We start from the raw sequence: 23,982 nt of genomic DNA, 5'->3' as shown, positions 1-23,982 counted from the left end.
ATTCGGCCCAGGGGTCAGGTGTAGGATACATATAGTGGCAACATTATTGATCAGGACTAATAGGAAACAGTTAAAGTCCTCCTCTTCAACCCTGGCTCGAGAATCTTTCTGGTGAGGGACGGGTATCCTATTGCCTAACTAATTCATGAGCCATACACTACCGTTGAGCCTGTGGAGACCCTGTAACTGTACTTAACCCACAGGGGGCAGCTGGGTGTGGTCCCTCATATCTCCCATGGGTAAGCCAACAAATTATATGATATGGCATTTATAACGTTCCTATACACAAGTGTTTCAAGGCGCGACGAGGCAAGGGAGGGGCAACAGAGGGAAGACAGACAAGCGATCCTACTAGGCCAGGTGTCATTCAGATCACGCAAGTGCATGGGAAGGGGAAGGAGAGAAGTGCAGGGGGGGGCAGAAGGGACAGTACAGTACATGGGATAATAAGCTAAATAGCAAAGTAAAAGTACAGCCATCAGGTGGCAAGTGCAAGGGTAAGTGCAGCAACAGGTGTCAAGTGCTGGTAAGGAACTGTGGGGATACAGAAACTGTCCCCAAGTGTTGGGGTTGCCAGGAGGGCAGTGAAAGCTGGTGCTGCAGCGGGCAAGGGCTTAAAAGACGTGTCTGCCATTTTGAAGTCAGACAGAAAAGCAGTGAATCACAAGAACATTGACCGAACCCACGTTCCTTTGCTCAACCCCCTCTGCTCCCAGTGAACATGAAGGGCTCAGGTCTACGGAGGCATTTCCTTTGTCCAGACACAGAAAACCATGCTTATGGTTGACCACCAAGACTATCATCTCAGCTGCGGAAGGCCGAATACCCATAGGTTTATATTTTGCTGGGAAGGTAGTGCTTCTCTATAGAGTCATTAACAACCTAAAGGGGAATCAGAGGACCTGCTACCAGCAACTCACCCCTCCCCAGTTCCGAAGGGCAGTCCTCGATTTGGCCCAATCCCACCTCTACACAGGTAACCTGGAGATCACGAAAATCCAAGAGCATGTCGTTAGCAGGTTTTTTATCTGGCCGGCCACACACTACAATATTCAAAAGGAAACCTCCTGCTATGAAGTAAGCAAGGCTCCCCTCCAGCCCATATCCATCATTGAAGATAATTTCTCCTGGAAAGTGTGAAGAATCAGTAATGATTCACCCTAGAAATCTGGCCGGGGACCCTTCTCGTGTGGCATGGGAAGGGCAGACGCTTCCTGATCCCTACCCTGTGGGTGGTGTTCTGCAGGAGGATCACAGGGAGTGGGAGGGGGACAGGCCAGGAAGACTGGGAAACTCCCCTGTTTAACTTTCCCCATAACCCCACACTTTTGATGGCTGTTTGCCAAATAGAAGAAGTCAGAAAGCCTAATTCTGTTGCTGAGGACTACAAGTCCCATAATCTCATAAGTACTGGGACGAGGAAGAGGTGGGTAATCTAAATCCATAGGCATGTTCAGAATGATCTAATTGTGGATGTGTGTGTGTGCACGTTCGTCATCCATTTAAAGGGTCATGACCAGAGCTTTCTGGGTGTCCGTTTTAATGGACATCTGGCAGAATCTCCACGAGCATCCTGGTTGTGTGTTTTTGCACATGTGTTAACTATCAGCCTTCCTGTCTGGAACGTGAGTGATTTCAAATCCAGGTGTCCTCATAATTATATGCTGTGTGTGTGCATTTTTGGTGTCCTGACCTACTGAATGCCATACTATAGGCATATTTAGGGTTTTTTGTAAAGTACATTTTTTTGCCTCAAATTACAACATGCAGCAGTCCGAGGTGAAGGCTGGCAGTAAGTCGAACATTTCAAAAATCTAAGCAGAGAATTTCGAGATATGCATTACAAAAGCATGCACTTTTTGGGTTCACGCAAACCGATTTTCTGCCAAATCTGATGAACTTCTATGCCTGAGCTCAAACGTTGCAGTGGAAAATATGTATTTACTCATTAGGCAGCACAATATCGGCCCAAAAAACCTGGCTATTTCGAGGCAGCCTTCAACAGTTGGGATTCTGGCATAGAACCAAAGCACTTTACATAGAAAACAGGGACATCATTTGGGGGTCACCAGTGGTTTCAGTCGTGACCCCTGTGTTCTCCCTTGCTACCCCTGCAATCTCGCTTGCTAGTTTTTTTTTTAAACTGAAGATCCTGGCGATGCGGGGTCCCCCGCAGCACATGCAGTGCAGGGGCTCCACCGCACCAGGTCTGGGGGTGCCCCGGCACATTCCTTACCCATAAGCTTGAGAAGGAAGCACTCAGTAGGCGTTGGAGATTACCGTGACATGTGGCACGTGTCACATGCCATGTTCAGCTCCAGCCCCTTCTCCTCTGGCTTCTTCGCAGCTCATATACAGGAACCAGGAATCTCTCCCAGCTTCCTGGTTCCGATTTGTGAGCAGCACGAAGGAGCCGAGGGTGGCCTGGAGTGACTTACTGAAGCTGGAAAAACAGGTAAGAAGGCTTTTTTTTATGTTGATGTGTATTTTGCATGTGTGAAGTGCCTGTCAGATGTATGTATGTGCTATGGGTCAGTGAGTGGTGGGTGAATGAGTAGGAATGTGATAGTGTGTGTTTGAATGTTCTGGGTGGGTGGTTGGTTGTGCTCCTATGTGAATGCAGTGCAAATGGACATGAGTGGTTGAGTGAATGGTGGGTGAGGGAGTAGGAATGTGAGCGTGTGTGTGTGTGTGTGTGTGTGTGTGTGTGTGTGTGTGTGTGAATGTTCTGTGGGTCCCGGGTGGGTGGGTCCCAGTGTAAGTGTATGTGAGGGTGGGTGGGTCCCAGTGTAAGTGTATGTGAGAGAAGGTATATGGGTGAGTGACTGGTGGGTGAATAGGTATGAATGTGATTGTGTGTGTGACTGTTTTGGGTGGGTGCATGCCTGTGTGGTGAATGGCTCACTAGAGCATTTTTGACACATCATTTATTGACTTTCCATGTTTTAGTGGTATTTTCGGGCAAAGCCAAGTTCATGTGTCTCCTTACCTGGCTAGACTGGCATTTTGGTACAGCCTGTCTAACCATTGCTTACTGTGGCATGACATTTATTACTCAGTATATTTGATAAAGCAAGCATGATAAGTAGTATTACCTCACTAGACTGACGTTTTGGTGTAGTGCCCTGTATATTTCTTACTGGAGCATTACTTTTTATTAAATGATGAAGCAAGGATGGTAAATGTTCTTATGTGTCTAGACTGGCTTACATTGGAACAAGTTTGGACATGATTTCTTCTTGTGACATGTCACCGTTACTGGTCAAACCAACAGGAGTATTTTCTTACATAGGAGTACTGGCATATATTGGCAGAGCCAGCTTTGTGCCTAGTACCAGTAATGATACTATAAGAAACATCGCAAAGCGAACAAGAGTATGCTCTTATATGGAAATACTAGCATATGTTGGTGGAGCCTGCATGGAAATGTATGGGCGCAGGCAGTGTAGGGAAGGAGAGAGTGTCTTCCCAGCCCCATAGGTGATACCAAATGAGAAATAAACACTAAGAAGGCACATCCACGGAGTAGGGGGTGGGAGGGTGCCTATACAGGCGGGTGCACAATCACCTTAGTGCATGCATTGTAAGCTATATGGTAGAGGCGGGTGTGGACGCCATCTTGGCAAATGGCAGCCATTTCAGAAGTTAGCCCCAGGCGTGGCAAACAGCTTATCATGTGTTAGTAACAGACCCCTTGCATTAGCTTGAACACCACCTCCCTCCAGGCCCGGTTTCAGGGACCCATAAAATATTCCATTGTCCGAAAAGTTACAGGCTAATGCGCCCTGGGATGAATGTACCCTGCAAGGTCATGAGAAGGGAGCAGAGCACCGCTTGGCAGTGCAATCCCAGGGAACAGCTAGTAAGGCTCTCCTACCCCCAACAATCCCCACATAAGAAATACAGCATTGCTATGCTTTCATCCCATGGCCCCCGCATACCACAGCACCGGCCAAACCCAGACCACCGAGAATAAAACCTTTACACCCCTCAATCGATCACTAAGATCAGAAGGCAAGGCTATCGTGCCTTCAGAAATGGGTCACGTGATTTGTGCAGCGAGGCAAAGTGTGCCATCTACATTATAGCCTAAAACTAATGTGGAGGACCTTGGAAGTTGCTGATCTGTCTGGGAGCGAGTGAAGCATGTGAGTTAGTGTGACCTCGACTTTCCCCACGAGCCCATCCACGAATCTGCCAGGTGTACTGTTACAACAATAAAACAACATTATTTTTGTAAGTAGCTAATTAATTGTTAGGCCAACTTCACAGAGGATGACGGGCCCAGTGACGCCCATGTGTACGAAGATGGACTATGAAGACATACCAATTGTCTGGCATCCCATATGGTGTAGGCTCTACATGTATAGAACTCTCCAATCTGTATTGTAGAAGTGTACGGTTTGTAACTGCGTCATTAGTAACTTAGTTTGTGCTTATAACGTACTGCACATGCCTATGGAACTCAGAACGTTTGGCGGCAACAAAGGTCTTTTCTGATGCACTTCTATTTTGTAGAAATCAATACTTGTAATCGTTGCAAGAGTGTCTTGGGCCTTTTTCGCTAGTGGGGTGTATTTTCTCTGGTGTGAGCGTGCAGGGGTGTGCCTTCAACAGCATGAAAATATTTTGTATACTGGTATATATTGAAGGGGCCGGCATGACAATGCATTGGGAAATGCGCTTGTGCATTTTTGTTAACTTGCATCTATTGTACTTTTTTCCATTAGTTACCCTACACCCTAGAAAAACGATTGCAAACTGTCTGGCCTTCTACCAGAATTTTTACCGAAAGTGTGCTGTGCAATGCACCATTTTAACCCATTACTCAAATAATTTTCACATGGGAGGGGGAAGAATCCCCATGACCACCTCGAAACCCGTTTTCGTTAGTTCGGCCCCCTCGCTATGCTCGGTCGCAATCGCATACTTGTGGCAAATATTTACACCCTCCTATAAAACAACTCACCAGCCACCACTGGTGGCTGGTATTTTTGGGGCCAGCTACTGCCCCTTCTTTGTACACTAGGTGAAACATTTAAGCTTTGATTAAAAAACATATTTACTTCTTTCACTTGAAATAGTGCATGCCCCTGCAGCGGCATAATCATCATGGACATTGTGCACTTGTGGTGGTCTGGGCCTGCAGTGTGTGGAGTTCCCTGTGCTTTGTTAAGGAGCTTTGGGGAGGTCCTCAGCATGGCTCACTGGGGACCCCCCACATTTTCTGCTACATCACTGATTGGGCTCTGCTCACCTTGAGCGCATTCAAGTGTGATGTGAATGGTTGAGAAGGGCCGCAAACTTGACCAGGACCCTGCTCTGGTACAACACTGTTTAAGAAAATAAGCGTTGGTCAGAGTCTCAGAAGTGAGAGAGCTATGGAGTGACCCACCCCTCCCCACTCAAACTCCTTCTTGGAAAGAGCTTTGTGTAAACTTTATTCACAGGCCGGCCCTGTGGGGGTCAATGAATAATGCATAGAGCTCTGAAAATCGTAGATGCATTGAGCCCCACTCTTGAGAGAAGTGCATGCCCCCATCCCCACACCTCAACCCATTAAAAGAGACTGAAGAAGAGTCATGTATCAAAGCCTAGGACATTAAGGTGTTATGTTCGGCTCTGGGTTGTGGGGGACAACATGTGGTTGCTTGTCACATAACTTAAAGATAAATGCACACAGAGACTGATGGCCTCAGCTTACACCAGCTCAATAGGTTTCTTCTGTCGTAGTGCTAGCTGACTCATAGATATATTTGTAACCAGGGAATTTTATTGATGCTAAATCCTGGTCAATGATTTAATATTCAGGCCTTGCTCATGCAGCATTTTGCTCCTGGGTAAACAGCAGCACACGCCTCCCCAGGTCAGTGCTTTTTGGGCTTGTTTAACACATCAGTGCAACAGATAACGAGTACTTCTGTGTCCATTGATCTATAGATGTTTCATACACTAGCTGTAGCCTGCTTAAAGATTTCGGTTGTCCTGTTACAAGGACTGCATTATGTATGTGTTACATATAGGCTCCACGTCGAACATGGAAAATCACATTCCCCAAATGTGTGCTCATAGACAAATCCCGCCTCCTTCTGTGCCTCGGTTCTTATATATGGTTGATTTTAGAGCGCCTGGAAACATGGACGTTAGACCCATCTGAAGGCGGTGTGATATCACTTTAATGATCTAATGAATATTGATGCAAATTAACTTGCTAACGAAGCTGTGAATAGTAATTGTACAGAAGCACTATGAAATATGAATGATGTAATATTGAATGCTGATGAATTTTGAATGTTTGATTAATGATGATAATTGTTTATTCGCTGATAATAGTTTGTTCGTAATTGTAAAAGTTGTAAAAGTTCTTAAGGAACTATAAACAACTATACAAATAAATACATAAATAGATAGATAGATAGATAGATGGATAAAAAAATGTAAATAAATAAATAAATAAATACATGATGTCATTGCCGCTACCCCAGGCATTTTGGTGAAATGACGTCCCTGTTGAACAGCTGGGATGCTGACAATTTTGGGGGTGGGGGGTTTCATCTCCCAAAATTCGTCTGGGAGTTACTCCCCGCAAACCCCCACCTGTTTAAATTCAGGTCACGGAAACCCTAAACACTCCCCAGACACACTCGCACTTATCAGCTGGTTCCAATTCTCGCGATTTCCCTCTTTTGGCCTGCTCGCACCCGTTAGCCCATGAGCGTACTCGTGTGCAGCGAGGGGTATTTGCTTTGCGGGCGTGCGGACTCTGCTATTCTGTATTTTTTGCCCACAACCAATAGGTTGCATGCAAAAGATCTAATACTGCAACTTGTGTCATGTAAACTTAACTGTAGTGATGCTACTGCAACACTATTTAAAGCACAGTACGAAAAATGGCCGGGCGCACTGTTTCGCAATGCATAGACTTGTTTATTATGGATCAAAACAATCAGAAACCACCACCACAAAAAGTGCTGATCATTCTGGTGACAATGTACCTTTCATTCTTGTTGCTCAGCACGACAATTTAAAATGAAGCTGCTTCTTGTTGCGGGTATCTGTGCAGACCAAAAGGTCAGCGCACAGCGGTCTCTGCTGTGGGGTAATCTAGGGCGACAGAGGGAAGTGTTACTGCTGAAAGCACCAGGGATGTTGTTGTGGCCTGAATGTAAGACAGGACGCAGTAGGGTTTCTAACAGTCTTTATTGACTGAGAACAAAGGAGAATGTCTTAAGGCGGACTGGTGGCGTAGGGCGCTTACTCACTGTTCGCTGACCAAGTCCTGTGCTTCCCCAGTTACTTCACTGTGGAAGGGTTGTGCTCACCGGTGGCACGCCGTAAGCTCATAGGGCCCCCATGAAGCCTCCAGTGGCTGTGGTGTTATGCCCTATGAGCTGTAGTGATGGTTCTGGAGTTGATTCTCCCTTTTCTGTAATCAGGAGCAGCGCTCCTGTACGACCGCTCTAGCTGGCAGGGCGCCAACTCTCAAGCGGGAACGTTTTCCCGCGGAGCGTGGGCTCGCGAGATCCCGTGTATCGAGATCTCGCGAGAACACGCTCCCGCGATCACGTGATGTCCCCACACACCTCCTCTGCTGGGAAAAAGGACTGGGAGGTCACTCCATGATGAAGTCCGCATATTTCCCGGGCTTCCTTCTCTCTCTCTGGGGCCTGCCAGGATCCGGGTATGTAGCGGGATCGATGAAGTGTCCTTGGGAGGGTGCTGGTGAATCGGGATCTCTTTGTCCAGCTCCTTGCTGTGATCCCCTGGGTGTGGTTGGGAAAAGGGAGCTTGCGAAGTCGTTGCGATGTTGCGGCTCTATGATGTCTCCACTCGGGAGATGATGGTTCTCGTATGGCTCTTGGCAGACCTGATCTCCTCCAGTGTCTCCAGGGGAGTGTACAGTATCATCTTTCCTGCGGTACATGGCTACCCTCTCTAGATTCCATCTCCTGCCATCGCTGGTGCGGATGTGGTTTGTCCCTCTCTCCATGACTTCTATGGGACTGCTGTATCTGGAACCTGTGATGGTGTCCTTGTGGGGAAGTCGTATCTTCACCAGATCCCCTTTGTTGACTTGTGTGTGTCGAGCGGCTTGGCGCAAGTCCCCCTGTGCTTTCATTGCTTCTTTGTTGCGCTGCATACGGCACGTTACGTCGGCCATGTCTACGTCTTCGTCGGCCCTCACTTGCTGAAGCCATGGTGGTACCAGTGAGGATGCCGCCCTTCTCCCCCTCAGCAGATGGAACGGAGAAACACTTGTGACGGCCTTGGGGGTGAGACGGTGAGCCGCTACGGCTTCTTTGACCGTCTTGTATGGGTCTAGGCCCGAGGCGTGGGCCAGTTGCAGCCCCCCTTTGATGAAGCGGTTGGCCCGCTCGACTAGGCCATTTGTCTGTGGGTGGTATAGACTTGCTTTCCGCTGTTTGATGTTGTTAAGCTTGAGAAATTTTTCCATTTCCCTGGATACTAGTTGGACTCCGTTGTCCGTGACGAGTTCTTCGGGCAGGCCCTCCCGCTGAAATATGGCGGTGAGAGTTTCAATGACTGTTCCCGTAGTGATGTCCGGGGTGAAGTCTGCTTCCACCCATTTGGAAAAGTAGTCGACCAAGACTATCCCGTATCTGTGCTCAGGGGGCATGTTGTCCAGCGGTCCTATGAAATCCAGCCCCAGTTTTTGCCACACCCCTTTGGGGACTTCGGTGGGCAGCATGGGGGCTTGCCTCACGGCTAGGCGCTTGTCGCTGTTGGAGCATTCGTGGCACCTATCGACCATCTGCCGAACGTCCTGGTCCATACCTGGCCACCAGTATGCGTCGCGTATCCTTCTTCTGGTCATGTTGCACCCTAAGTGGCCCGAGTGTGCTCTGCACAGTATGACTTTGCGGATTCCGCTGGGTGGGATGATTTGATCACCTCTGAGAATGAGTCCGTTCATGGCGGTAATTTCCTCATTCACCTTCCAGTAGGGGCGAAGGCCTTCAGGGATCGCTCTCTCGTTGGGCCATCCATTTCGCACCCAGGTGCTTACGTGCCTTAGAGCGACGTCCTGCTCGAACTCTTCTTGCCAGTGGCGCTCGCTCATTTCCATGTACTCGACGTTCCTCAGGTCGCCGATGGACGCAACGACACATTCGTCTTCCAGGAATGTGGTGCCGGGGGCGCTTTGGTTGAGGAGCCTGGACATGCAGTCCGCTTGTGCGTTTTTCCAGCCCGCAATGTGTTGTATCTCGTAAGTATACTCTTGGAGCTTCGCGGCGATCCTGGCCAGTCTGGGGGTGGCCGTCTTGGTGCCGCCCGGGCTCAGCATGTGGATTAGCGGCTTGTGATCGGTGATCAACTTGAATCTTGTCCCCCATACGTATGATCTGAAGTAGTCGACGGCCCAAGCGCATGCCAACATCTCTTTCTCTACCGTAGAGTAATTCTTCTCGGATGAGGATAATGCCTTGGATGCAAACGCCACAATGTTCTCTGTGTCGCCCTTTTTCTGGGTCAAGGTGGCCCCTAGGCCGTATGCGCTGGCGTCAGTGGTGATGTAGGTGTCCCATTCAGGGTTGTATGGTTTGAGGCACGGCGCGTGTAGAATCCTATTCTTGATTTCGCCGAAAGCCTCATCTTGTTCTGGGCCCCACGAGTACACTGCCCCCTTCTTCAGAAGCTCCCTCATGGGAGACGTGGTCTCAGAGAACCTGGGGACGAATTTGGCATAGTACTCAGCTAGGCCTAAGAATGAGCGCAGTTCCTCTTTAGACATCGGCACCGGCGCCTCAGTAATGGCCTCCATGAGGTTCCTTTTGGGGCTCACCCCATCACTCGAGATGCAGTACCCAAGATACTCTACTTTGTTCACCCCGAAGACACACTTTTCATGGCGTAGATGAATGCCTTCCTCCTGAAGTCTGCTTAGGACTGACTTGAGCGCCTTGTCATGGGTCTCGCTGTCCTTGGCGTATACCAGAATGTCGTCTTGGAAGAATGAGACATTGGTGAGGCCTTTCAATAGGGAGTTCATCATCCTCTGGAATGCGGATGCTGCGGACGATAACCCGAAAGGCATGCGGGTGTATTGGAAGGTGCCGAAAGGAGTGATGAACGCAGTCAGGGGGCGGGAGGACTTGTGTAGGGGAATCTGGTGATAGGCATCACGCATGTCCAGCTTCGAGAAAATGGCCGCCTCTTTCATCATGAGGACGATCTCATTGATGCTGGGGAGCGGGAAGCTATCCGTGATCACCTCCAAGTTCAGGCTTCTCAGGTCGATGCAGATCCTGAGGTCGTTGCTGGACTTCTTCTTAACTAGCACCACCGGACTCAGCCATTGCGAGGATTCCACGGTTTCAATGGTTCCTTCCTCGACCATCTTCCTCAGGTGAGCGTCCAAAGCTGGTCTTGCGGTGGCAGGTACCGCCCTTACTTTGTGCTTGACTGGGGTGGCGTTGGGTTTCAGTCGAATTTTGTGTACGAAGTTTCTCACTTTTCCCGGTCTCTCGGAGAACAGGTTTGGAAAGATCTCCTTATAGTTTTGCGCTGCTCCTGACGAGATCATGAGCACCTGTTCCGGAGTGCTGGGATCTAGTTTCATGCTGAGTTTGTGTTGGTCATCCCACCCCAGCACGGCTGGACCTTTGGGGGAAAAATACACCTTGGTGGTGGTAGACCTCCCCTTGAAATCGATGCGGGCTTTGATGTAGCCCAGCAGGTCGACCGTTGCCCCTCCAAACACGGTGGGTTTTTGCCTGGTGGATCTAATCTCCACTCTTTCTTGTCCCATCATCTCCTTGTACGTGTCGATGGGCAGAATGGTAAGGTCAGATCCCGAATCAGCCATGACACGCGTTTCCATACCGTCCACTTTAATGGTGCAGTGGGGCTTTTCTCTCCTGGCATGGGGGGCATTGACCATGACAACCATGGGTCTGTCCAGCAGTTCATCCTCATCGGTGGAGGTGCAGTCACCGTCGACACGGGACACGGTTTTCTCCCGCCACGTGCATGCTGGAGCCACGTGGCCAATGCGTCCGCACTTGGAGCATTCTTTATTCCTGGCGGGACAGTCACGGTCGTTCGCCATGTGCTTGAGACTGGCGCATCTGTAGCATTTCGGTGCCTCCTTTTTCCTGGGACTTTTGTCCTTGGGGCCGTCGCGGGATTGTTTGTCTCTGCGACCTCTCCATTGTAGCGCCGCCATTTCGGGCACAGGCAGGTGACTTCCCGCCTCCTTGCGTCTGCTGGAGGTTTCTTCCTCCGCCCTGGCGATCTGGATGGCTTTATCGAGGGTGACCTCCTTCTCCTGGATGAATTTGTCCTGCACTTTCCTAGAGTTGGTGTGGACGACGAGCATGTCGCAGATGACCTGTTCTGCATTTTCTCCGAAGGCGCACAGAGAAGCGAGTTCCCTCATCCTGGTGATGTAGTCATCCACGGTTTCGCTCCCTTCCTGTTTGCGAGTATAGAATCTCAGCCTATGCAGTACAATATTCTCCTTATTAGTGAACCTCTTCATGATGCGACGCGTGGCTTCTTTGTACACGTCGTCGTCATCGGCGTCTTCGTCGGCCGCCGGTATTTCTTTAAGGCCTGCAAAGATACGCTGACCTTCAACCCCTAGCGCATTCAACAGCATCGCCCTCTTCCTGATGGGGGCATATCGCGTGCCGCCCACCGCTTCCAAGTAGGTGGAAAAAAGGGGTTCCCATTGCATCCACGGAATCGCCGGTGTCCCTGGCAGGGGGAGAAACGCAGGGGGTGGCGTGGCGCCTTGCATGGTGGGTCCGTGGGACTTCAGGTATCCTCGTCGCCAGATATGTTGTGGCCTGAATGTAAGACAGGACGCAGTAGGGTTTCTAACAGTCTTTATTGACTGAGAACAAAGGAGAATGTCTTAAGGCGGACTGGTGGCGTAGGGCGCTTACTCACTGTTCGCTGACCAAGTCCTGTGCTTCCCCAGTTACTTCACTGTGGAAGGGTTGTGCTCACCGGTGGCACGCCGTAAGCTCATAGGGCCCCCATGAAGCCTCCAGTGGCTGTGGTGTTATGCCCTATGAGCTGTAGTGATGGTTCTGGAGTTGATTCTCCCTTTTCTGTAATCAGGAGCAGCGCTCCTGTACGACCGCTCTAGCTGGCAGGGCGCCAACTCTCAAGCGGGAACGTTTTCCCGCGGAGCGTGGGCTCGCGAGATCCCGTGTATCGAGATCTCGCGAGAACACGCTCCCGCGATCACGTGATGTCCCCACAGATGTGCTATCGGGGTGTCCTTAAACCCTCTCGGGAGTTAGGTCCACTTGTTCTGGTGTCAAAGAAACAACTAACATGCCACAGCGGCAAGTGTGTATGAGCCCCACTGGGAAAGGTTTGACATCTTGTATATATCGGCATATGGGATTCATCATAGAGCTCCTCTTAGCCAATCAGAATGATTGGAATTCATTCTACAGTGTCTTCTGCAGACATCATTCCAAACATTGCGCCTTGAGCTGCAGCTTGGTAAGCAGCAGAGAAAAACACGTCTCTGGGTGTGTAAAGGCAGCAGTGAAACACAAAATGGCCCCGCCCGGGAATCCCTCCTCTGGTCTACCTTCGGGAACTTTTCTCACTCACTTTCTACTCACTGTCCACTGCTGCATGCTCCCTGCGTTTCCCGTGATCCCCCGCTCTCGTCAAAGACCCGTGGATGCACACTGGCCACTGAGACAAGCCCACTCTAAGGGGCCTCAGGATAGCTCACAAGTACCCCGGCCTGAAGTGACGCACTAGCCAGATGCAGACCTAACCACACCTCAGGGCACCCACGAATAGCACACTCGGCCTTCCATTAACCTCCCCGCACTCGTCCTTTCCTCCTGTATGTCTAAACACACTGTAGCCTTACCAACAAAGCCACATGGACATGGCCATGGATATCCCTCCCAAAAGATATCAAACCACAGAACGCTACACCGCCACAATCTGGTTACATAGCACCGTCCCATCCAATGCACTCTTGCACCACGGACAGACGTGGCCCCCATATGGACAAAAATGCATTTAGTGCCTCGACACAGGACATCTAGAACCGATCAAGAAGCAGGGCTCAGGGTCCTTGCGGTCCGCACACAAACACACAACAGCAAAGCTATCTTGGATTGCCCGCTCCTCCCCAGTAACCTAGCTCCCCGCTCCAGTAATATAGCTCCTTCCCCAGTAACCTAGCTCCTTCCCCAGTAACCTAGCCCCTTCCCCTTTCAGATCTGCCTGGGGGTCTGGATACAGTCTAACTGGCCGCAGTGCATTGTAGAGCCCCTAATAACACAGCCTGCAAGTGTGTTATTAGTTCCATGTTCAATAGCTGAAAATCCTAAGCACTTTGTTTGTTTGTTGCCCAGCTCCGTGTGATAATATCCTTATAGCGTCAGGAGGGGTGATTATCACTGTGATAATGACTCCTTTCCAACCGATAGCCCTCAGCTTTGCCTCGGGGTAACTTGAGGACGGGTTAATACCCTGTGAGCAGGACCCTTCCTTGGTCTACAAGTCTTCCTTTTAACTTCATGGTGAGCAAACAGACTCTTCAGAGAGAGTTAAAAAAAACAGCAAGATGAGCAAAAGGTTATGCTGCTTAAACAGCTCATCTCAGAATGCTGTGGGCAGGCAGTGTATTATCTGCATAAGGTGGCCTGCACTGTGTGGCGACTTGTAGAGAGAAACCTGTTGGACCTCCACTCCCCAGTTCAGTAACCAGCTTCAGGGAAACTCCTCAGGCTACAAGGAGAGTGCTGGTTTTCCTAGGTGTTTGTTCTGTTTGAATTTGCCCTAGTTTGCTTCCGGAATTCTGGGTTCTGCTGCCAGCTCCCTCCGGGTCCTTCCCCACTGTAGACGTCTTACTAGGAGGTGCGCTTGGAGAACTTTGCTCCTTGCTAGTGCGCCTAAGCCACTCAGTTCAAACTTGATTTAGTCAGGAGTGCTAACATTCTTCCGATCAGCTCTTAATGCATGTGGAGGGAGATAAACATGATTAGACTATGTTCTTTCTCCACCACAGACAGGCATGAAATCATCGACAACTACGCTTGTATTAGTCTCATGCCTTGGACAGCTTTTTAACCTGTCACACAGTAGCCCTCCTTTTCCAATCTCAGCAGTGTATAAATAGGTGTAAAAAGCAGGCGTAAAGGTATCCTTGATTTAACACCTGCTGTTGAGTACTGGTGGAATTTGTTGGTTTTCGCAGGTGATGAGGGGGCATGGAATTGGAGCATGCTTTCAACCCCCCTGTCCCGCTTTGCCTGAGAAAACCCAAAGGTTTTCCACCAATGTGGGGTTTTTCAGGGTAGTGGAAAGCATTTGGATTCCTATGGATTGCATAAGAATCCATTTTAGAGGCCCTCACCCTCCACATGACAGGAAGCATTTACACTCCCATGCACTATGAAGTGCCACAATGGTTTAGATGCATTTTTGCACTTGTTAGTGAAAACCACGAATATTGCATGAAGCAGAATGGAGTTGACGTTACTGCAGTTGTCCAGTCATTAATTCGAAAACAAAAGGATCGAATGCAATACATTCGAGTCAAAAGGACCGGAAAAAAAGACCGAATGTATTTTTTGGGGGGGGTTTGGTATAGGTAAAATTCATTGTTTTTGGCCAAAAAACACGGGTCTGGTGGCCCCCCCCCCCATAAAAAATATTTAAAAAAAGGTATTTGGTTTTTTTTTTCCCGGTCCTTTTGACTCGAATGTTTTGCATTTCGACCCTTTGTATTCAAGCCTTTCACCTACAACCGCTAGTGCACCCATAACTGGTCTCCTTTGCACGACTTAGACTTTTTTGACCATGAGCACAATTGTTTTCTATCTCCCAATTGGTCGCTCCCATTTCTCCAATGATCACTGCCCCTATTGCGAGGTTACAGCTGTCCCAGTTTTCCCTCACCTTTGGGACCTTGGGCTCCAGGATCCCCCTTGACACCGGCATTTCCGCTGGCTCCTGGGATTCCAGGCACTCCAGGAATTCCTGCTTGGCTCTGTAAAAAGATACTCTTGTCCGGGCCACACAGGGTAGCTCCCTTGAGCTCTATGAAAGTGACAAAAGAGAAGAGAGGGTTATAAGGCACTACGTTAGGGCATTACAGATCCAAACAGATAGCGGAGTCTGCGTAGACCTATGGCTTGCTATGTACAAAATGTGCTCCACCACTTTCAATTACAATGACAAATCAATGCATTCTTGGGGTTGAAGTCTTGGATCACAGTGAGACAAAGTAGACTACATGTACCAGAGTGCATCAGTTTGCAAAAGGAAGGCCCAGGACTGTAAATATGGTGTTTAGATGAAATTGATATGGCCACCTGAATGACCGGGAGGAAGGAATGAGTTGATCCACCTTTAGAAAATTACACAAAGATACCCTTCCATTAGGAGGGTGAACAGAGGACCTCCCCCTATTCCATCAAACCCTGATAGAAAGTGAAAGGAGGGGATCCCAGAAATGTAGGAGCAGGATGGAGACTCTGCTGAAAAGAGATTGGAGAGGCCCTTTGAGAGCCAGACATAGATATGAGGAGAGCATTGGAGAGAGAAAGAGGAAGGTTTGCCTATGAATGTGAGGGGTACATTATCTCAATAGGAAATAGTCAATTTCCGTAAACCCACCCTGAAAGACGCCACCGATTTTTAACTACTGTCATTCAGACTTGCTTCCCTGGAAGCGATACTCTGAGAAAATCTAATTCCGTATAAGACGAGTATAACTGTTAGGGTGAGGGTTTGAACACATCCCAAACTAAGGACTAAAGCTATGGCTAAGTACAAACTTTAAATTTATAGCCGAGCCCAAACCATTATTTCCAAGCCTCCACAGCAATAATAAACCTAAACAGGAAAGTAAAGCTCCTAAATAAACAAGAAAATAAGTCTACACGTAAAACCCTAGGCCCTACGCCAAAGCAGTAACCCATAAGTGAATAATCCTAAAACAAACACACAGAAAAAACCTTGAACTGCCCAAAGACTAAACACCTAAACCCCCAATACATAACATTAATTCCTAATAAGCGAAGCGTAAACTCCTAAGAATATACCCTTTTACAAAAGTCTATAAGCATACACCCTAACATTAACCCAATGTCCAGAGTCTTATCCCTTACACCAATCACCCAAGATTAAAGGTCTAAATCGAAATCCGAGTGACTCGACCACTATACCTCAACAGCAAATCCTAAACTTCAGCCTCATACCACTAAACGCAAACACTTACGCCTAACTCTAAAGCCCAGAGTCAAAACCAAACACCTTGGCCAAGGCCAGAAAGCCTAAAATACTAAGCCTAAACCAAAACCACAAAGCATAAGCCACGACCCCTACTTTTAAGTCCATAAAATGAAGTCTTAACCCATACATTGAAGCTTACTCTCCTAAAGGAAACCCCCTAAACCGTATCACAAACTCCAGTGCATGCATGTTGAAGGCTAGCAAATAAAACCTACCTCTAAGCCACTATGATCAGGCCTGGGCACCTAAGCCAATGCGGCAGCCTTAAACAGCTACATTTCGGAAACTACTGTGCTCGAGGATAAGATTAAATCTTTAAAATTAGACACATAGGCCCCAACAGTTTAGTGCAAACCCATAGAACGTAATCCCTGTGCCTACATACCTAAACCACCACTCATATACCCAAATGTATAAAAAGTGGCCCGAGCAAAGTCTCATGCAAAAATGTATCCCCTTAAGTGATAAAACTAAACAATGCCACTTGGTACAACAAAAATATAACCCCAGAAATTCTAATTCTCAACCACTATCCGAACTGAAAAATATTCTGAACTGTAAGAAAGTCCAAACGAAATTCTCAAATACCTAAACTTTAGGTAAACGAAATGAATTGCTCAGAAGGAATCCCAAAGATGCAAGATAGGAAGGGGGCGAGGTTCCCCTACGGCAGGAGTCTGCAACCTGTGGCTCTGCCGATGTTCTCGAGGTGGGCGCAAAGGGATACCGGGCACCTTTAAGGACATTGGTGCCGGTAATCCCTTTACACCCTATTCCGAGGTCCCTTAGCGGGTCCCGCAATGGGTGCCTGGTTTTACCAGGCGCCCTTAGCGGGAGCCGCTAAGGGACCAGAGAGCTAATAACGGTACCACAAATTGCGGTACCGTTATTAGCTACTTCCCCATTCCCCTTGAGCCCTATGGGGGTTCAAATGGGAATGGGGAATGGATTTTTCAATGGGGACTTACAGGTCCCTCCAGGGTCGGAATGGACTGGTAGGTCCCTGTTGAACCAGGTCAGACCCGGACCCGGTATGGGAGTTAGTCATGGAGCAAATAGCACCATGACTACCTCCATACTCGGAATGAGGCCATATGACTCTCACGGTCTGTCACGATTGCCTACGCTGGCTAAGACTGATGGGAGTTGTAGTCTGAAGCAGCCGAAGATCCAAATAAGAAATAAAGATAAGCACTCTAGTAGCAGAATAAAGTAAGCAAAGAACAATATCACCCTGAGAGGAGAGAGAGAAAGAGAGGGAGAGATAGACAGAGTGGGACAAAAAAGAAGTCAACCTCCACCACAGAGGGATATGAAAGAAGATGGCTGCAGGCTGGTGGGAACAAGGTGGTGGACACTAAGTAGACGGGATGAAGCAAAGCAGGGTCTACCCACATCAGAGAGACATCATAGAAGACGAGGAGGCCATAGAGGTCAAAACATGGTGCTTACTGTCCGGAATGGAGAGACCATGGGACCCCACTCTGTCAAGGGAGAAGCAGCCTGTGCAACAGGAGACTCTGAGAAAGCATTACTCACGTGCACAGCAGTCTGGCGCCCCAGACGTTTCAGAAAAGCCACCTCTTGGAGAGGAAGTCAGAATCAAGAGAGCGAACGAGCAGAGCATGAGTCTCGGAGGTGCCATTTTGTGCTTCCACACCTGAACTCCAATGCAGTCTCTCCCAATCCAGGTGCCTCTGTCTACAGGAGACCACACTGGGGGTTCTTATATATCGAGTAGAATTACACAATGTAACCCAAAGAGGAAATTGGGGGTGATCAGTGGGACAGTTTCACTTCTTGGTACAGTGATAACCTTCTTGGGGGAAGTCTCGTAATACGATTGTGCAACATCTCCTCCAATGGGGAGAAACAGAACTAACAGGAGAATATTTGCTGCACTAGGCAAAATTGCATTGCGCTGCAAGCACAAGCAGTTGATGTATGCAAGGGCATTCTGCACATCCCCACCTGCAGGTGGGTTCCTAGGCAACCACCTAATCCTACCTTACTGTATCTCTGCCCATCATGTGATGAGGGGGGTGCTCTCACTGCATAGGAAAAGACGCAGACAGTTGCTGCTTCAATCAGTTACGCGAGATGCTGCAGCCAATAGCAAGAACGCATAGGTACATACCCACCTATTGGAGTGTGAGAGATTTCCAAACATGCAAGAACCTTTAAAGGCCAGAAGGTGTGGGTGGGAATAAGTCAGGCCGTCTTCTGTGTATGCAGGAAACCCAGCTTAAACCAGGTACCATTTTGGTTGTATGTATCTGACTGGTCTATCATTTTCGAGATATGGCTTCCAGATCTTGATGTGGTTCTCTAGCTATGGCCTCCAGAAATGGACACGGTGCTCCATTTGTGGTCCCAAAGCCCGACCACAGGGCTCCAGAGGAGCCATGTAGAAGTAGGTATGGTACTTGAGAGATGTGGGGATGACACTACAGAGGTGGAATGTGGAAATGGACTCAATACTCCAGTGGAAGCCTCTGGAAGCACACAATAGTCCAGATGGTGCTTCTAGAACTGAACAAAATACTCCAGATCTATAGCCTCCAAATGAGGACACAATACTCCAGATTAGGCCTCACCTACTGCGTACACAATCAAAGAGGGGTGAGTGACATTGTCACCAGCAAAGTTCACCTCATAGTCACAATTTCAATCATTCTTGAAGAATTTGTTCTTGGTGCTTTTTTGATATGATATGATAGGTTATTTATAAGGTGCTTATTACCCAGAGGTTTCGAAGCGCAGACCCGGGATTGAACCTGTGTTGCTCCGTGTCGTCTTGCTTGCCAGGCTATCCTCCTTTTTGGCTCAAGCACACAGATACTTCACCCAATTAGGGGCTGAAACTTTTTGGAAACCCCCATATTTGTGAAATATTCGCCACCAGATGTCAATGAGGGCAAATGTCAAAACTGTGCATGGTAAAACAATGTCCAGAATTGCCCATTTGGCCTGTCAGAGAAAAATTGCCAAGAATGTGGATTTTGCCCAAAGTTCCCCGTTTCCCCTGCAGAGTGAAATGTGTCAATTTCACTCATCCCTATTCATAACAACCCACGCCAGGTCACGTCTTGCTATCTAGATTTATACCACTCACTGATGCTACTTTCATGGTCTCCAGGCACTGTGGTGGGCCTAAAAGAAAGGTTGGGTGGGATAGGTTGGTGGGGAGAGGAAACATTCAAGATAGCTTTGCTGGTAGGATGATTCATGCAGCCCAGAAGTACCCTGAGCTCTGCATGCAGTTCTGTTTCTAGGTGCCTGGTGCCAGCAAAATAGAGGCATTCGTGTCCAGAGAGGAGCCTTGTGTGTCTGTGGTGCTACAAAGCATTGGCCGGGACTGAGATCTGCAAGATGATTGTAGAGGTGCAGCACTTTGTTCTTTGATGTCTGTTGGGAAGACTACTAATCTGCATCAGCGTGTTAGTGTGTATGTCTAATGTCCGTTTGAGATTAGGAGGTTGAGAGTTTTAGTGTGGGGAGGTTAGCGGAGGGCCTGGTGGCTGCGTTGAAGCATCTGGCAATGGCAACGTTGTGGTGGTGGTGGTGGTGCACTTTGGGTAGATCAGTTGTAAAGAGATGTGCTGGAGTGGACTGATATCTCTGGCCTAACAAACAGTGTGCAGTGACTGGTATTTTATGAGAGTGGGGGAGCACAGGGAGGAATGGATATCATATTATAGGTTATTTATAACACGCCTAATACCCAGAGGTTTCTAAGTGTGTACCCGCAGATCGAACCTGTGGTGCTCTGTGTCGTCTTGCTTCCAAGGCGAGCACGTTGCCCCTGAGCTATCCTCCCGAGACAAAAGATGACATAGTGCAGTGGGTGTAGAGTAGAGAGTGGGTGGGAGTAACCAGAGTGGAGTTCCCAGTTGGAATTTCCAAAGAGTGTAGAATCCTGATGGGGTCTCCATGAGCAACTCAGCTTGCTACAAGTTCAAGCTGGAATATTTAGGAGCCAACCTGAATTACAATGGGCATCTGAGAGCAAAACACGTAATGGTGCTAACTGCCCATTAATTGGAGCGCCCGCAAACTGGTGTGAATACCTGAGCATATAGTAACAGCGCCAGGAAAATGCCTAATACCTATACACAAGCAACAACTGGTGGATTTGCCAATGCTTGTTTTTGACAGGATTTCAGTGAAGGATATGCAACACACTTTGAAGGTACACTTGGTAAAGACATGTTCATTACACCAGTGATACTTTTACAGCTCCAACTAAACCAATAGCTCTCAGAAGACTGCTTTGCAATAACACTGGCAGGCACACCTCAAGCACACATTTCGAGGTTACTCAAAGGCATCCCAGGTTGGATGTGTTTTAGGTAGGGAGGGGAAGGACGTGGGTGGGAATTGTCCTAGGAATAGTTTGGCCACAGGAAATCAATGGGTAGGTAAATAACAAAAGAGCATCCACAAGCTTTGTGTGCCTCTTCATGGCCCATTCTACCTACTATCTGCACTATCATTCAATAGTGTTGGCCTATAGGTGGCACTTGCCACCTAATAGCCAAAACTAAAAAGGGCACCCTCCTTGCTTTCTTTACTTTAGTGATTGTTTGAGAATCTGACCCCACCTGTTTACACCATTGCAGCATTATATATATATCGCTTATTTGTCAAATGCTGCCTTGTCAGTAGCAGAATCACATGGGATATTTACAGCATGGGGCGTGTATACATAAAGTAGTGCATGGACTCAATAGGGATTTTGGTTTGGCCACTCACAGTACTATGCCCTCCAGGGGAGTTGCTAGGTCTGGAAAAGACCCGGGGCTACGCTGATGTCAGAACTGTCGGGACTGGGGGCTAGCTAGTCTTTTGGCTGTAGCTCCTGAGATTCTATCCGGGGTTACAACCAAAAGATCAGGGGCTATAGCCCCTTTAGCCCCCCACCTAGCAACGCCCCTGATGCCCTCAATATCCCATGCAATCCCTAGGGGTGAATGAAAGTCTTCAGCACACAGGGCAGTGCCAAATGGTAGTATGGGTAAAGATCGAGAGAAGGTAACTAAGGGCGAAGTGATGTGGCGCGCCTTATAGCGGGGAAACTGCATAAATGCTCGTGCAACCTCTAAAGACTCATCAAGGAACAATTTGCAGGAAAGGCTAGTGGAACCCTAAGAAGGAAGCCCCCCCACCCCCAACTCACCCACTCACTGCAGCAGAGGCGCTTTTATGTGCACTGGACCTGGCTGCAGTGCATGTCATCTCTGGCATCGATACATCTGTGATGTAAGAAAAACACATTGGAGCAGATAGAATCTTCAAGGCCTGAAGATACTAGGCTCTCCCCTCCCTGCCCAAGGACTGTGGACTCACCTGCCACAAAGGATCGGAAGAAGAAAGGACCGTTAAAAGAAAAGTTCGAGAGAATGATTTTGAAATGGACAGGGAGCAGGAGGACAGTTTGTAAATGTATGGTAATGTTTACTTATATAGCGCCTATACACAGGCAAGTGTTTCAAAGCGCTCAAGGAGGGAAGGAACACAGGGAAAAAACAACAGTCGCTCAGAGCTTATGAGACGATAACGGTCTGCACAGGCAGAGTAAGTGAACATGAAACATTCAGTTTAGATACAGCAAATAGACCTGCTGGCGGTTCTGCGGTTTTTCCAAGTGCACATTAAGGGGTGAAGACAAGGGAGAACGGACAGACGATCTTCAGGCAGGGCTGTATGCAGATCGTGCAAGTGCGGGAGGGCAGGGGACCAAGTGCATCAGTAGAGATTGGAGAAGTGCGGGGAGAGAAGCTCTCAGGGTTTTTTCGTACAAGTGCAGTGTGGTGCAGAGCCTTGGGAGGGGTGCCTGGGACCTGTGAGACTCTGAGGTACACCAGGCGGCCAGTCAATAAGCTGTGTGGAAGGAGGGAGAGAAAGAAGAGCAGAGAGCCAGGTTAGTAGGGTAGGGTGAAAGAGAATGAAGAGGAGAAGAGGAAGGTCTTGAGGAGTTTCCGAAACTTGAGAATTTCAGGCGCACGACAGAAGGTGACAGGGAGGCTCTTCCATAGGGAGCCACCTGCTGAGTTAAAAGGCTCCTTGGAAGGCCGCCATCTCGAGCGGTCACTTGGGCCAAAAATACATTAGGATGCCAGGTCCCGTGTGCTGGGCATTTGTTGCAAATGGCCAACTTGTGCCATCGGACTGCAGCCACTAGGGCAATCCATGAGGCCTGCCAATATGTTGCCATTGCACTTGCGCCATGTATTTTAATTTGGTGATTTTTATAGTGCTTCATGGCGATGGACAACTCAAATGTCTGTTTCAATGTACATTATTATTTCCCACTGATGGTACAACATTCATCGCCCCCAGAATGAAGTTGGTACCACCAGGTTTTCAAACTTGTATAGCATTGACCCATTCCCAAAACTAGCCTGAGGCACATGAGCTAACCATCTGGCGTGCAACTATCTGCCAGAAGTTAGCATATGCCCAGGAACTCACCCCGTTAGTCTGCTGTTGCCATCACGTGCCCAAGTGTTCATGCTATTTTCTGGATATTGCCCTCCTATACTCAGGTATTCTTAACATACAACAGGTTTGCACATTAGATGCACGTGCACTCACACCATTTGGCAAGTATGTCTATACTGTGTCTAGGTAGGCAGATCATATGGCAACATGACTGCCTCACCTCACAGCCTACCCACCTCTCTGGTCTTCCCCTATGGCGCTTTCAAGGCAACCTGTATGACCTAACCTGACTTAACATAGCTGGGAACTGCCTTCTTTTTTGTCACCACCACCTAACTCTTTTCCTTTATTTGACTCCCATCTTCCATTCTTCCGGGGCATTAGGAGCCTCCTCTGAGCGCTGTGTTCACCAACTGAAGAACGTCATCAGATCTTGCTACACTTTCAATCGAGAGCAAAATTGTTGGAAACATAGATTACATCGGTAGCAATAGACGCTTTTGAGGAAGCATCCTCTGGGAGAGTGTCCTTCATTTGGACAACAACCAAAAAACATGATAGAAAATGTATTTATTTTGTTATTGCATTTGTTCTGTGCCCAAACCCAAGGGTATCACAGCATTGCTTACTTAGAAATGTCACTTGTTACAGACATAGATAATGTCACTTGTTACAGACATAGATAGGATTACATACATATATTCGGTTGCAGTATGTTGAGAACTATGACGGGTGCTTACAGCCTTAGTCGCATTTGTCAAAGAGCCAAGTTTTAATCAATGTTTTGAATCGCTGGTGCGATTGCTCATTTCTAATGTGTGTTGGTAAGGTGTTCCAAAGCTGTTCTTATAGCAGGGGACGTTTCCTATGATCTTCTATTAAAAATATTGTTGGATACATAGTCTACTCATTCATTTTAAGTACAAGTCAATAAAAATGCATTTAAATTGCAATGATTAAACTACTTTGGAGAGAGAGTGCAGTGCGGGATAGCAGTAGAGAAGCAACGTGTGGCACAGGGAGGGGCGCATTCTGGTGTTTTGCCCTGGGCACAATATTGTCTAGGAACTGCCCTGACTGAAAGGTCTCCAGCCCTGGGGCCAGAAAGGGCAGGCGGTACAGCTGGATCATGGGCCAGCTGGCGAGGTGGAAGAGGATGAGGAATGTCCCTGGCCGGCCGCTGCGTTTGGCAAGAAATTGGACAGACTTGCTTGTCGGAGCCCACCCACAGGGGTTGCGCCCCTCTTGAGGAACATGCCTGGGCTGTTTCCAAGCACCACCAAAGAGGAA

General features: G+C 48.3%; 1 protein-coding gene across 2 annotated transcripts in view; it reads right to left on the bottom strand.

Annotated features, from left to right (window-relative positions):
* Positions 1-17,934, bottom strand: part of LOC138503305 (veficolin-1-like) — a 134,197-nt gene extending 116,263 nt beyond the window's left edge. For both annotated transcript variants that reach the window (XM_069622913.1, XM_069622914.1), the window contains exons 1-2: positions 17,788-17,934; positions 14,911-15,051 (exon numbers count right to left, since the gene is read on the bottom strand). In XM_069622913.1, the coding sequence (XP_069479014.1) occupies positions 14,911-15,051; positions 17,788-17,893 (247 nt within the window). In that variant the 5' untranslated portion in view covers positions 17,894-17,934. The remainder of the gene's footprint in view (positions 1-14,910; positions 15,052-17,787) is intronic.
* Positions 17,935-23,982: the final 6,048 nt, after the last annotated feature.

Source organism: Ambystoma mexicanum, chromosome 11 (genome assembly GCF_040938575.1).
Source record: "Ambystoma mexicanum isolate Mex_15411 chromosome 11, UKY_AmexF1_1, whole genome shotgun sequence".
NCBI lineage: Eukaryota > Metazoa > Chordata > Amphibia > Caudata > Ambystomatidae > Ambystoma > Ambystoma mexicanum.
Note: the sequence above shows the minus strand (reverse complement) of the source record. Positions and strands in the feature narration are given on the sequence as shown.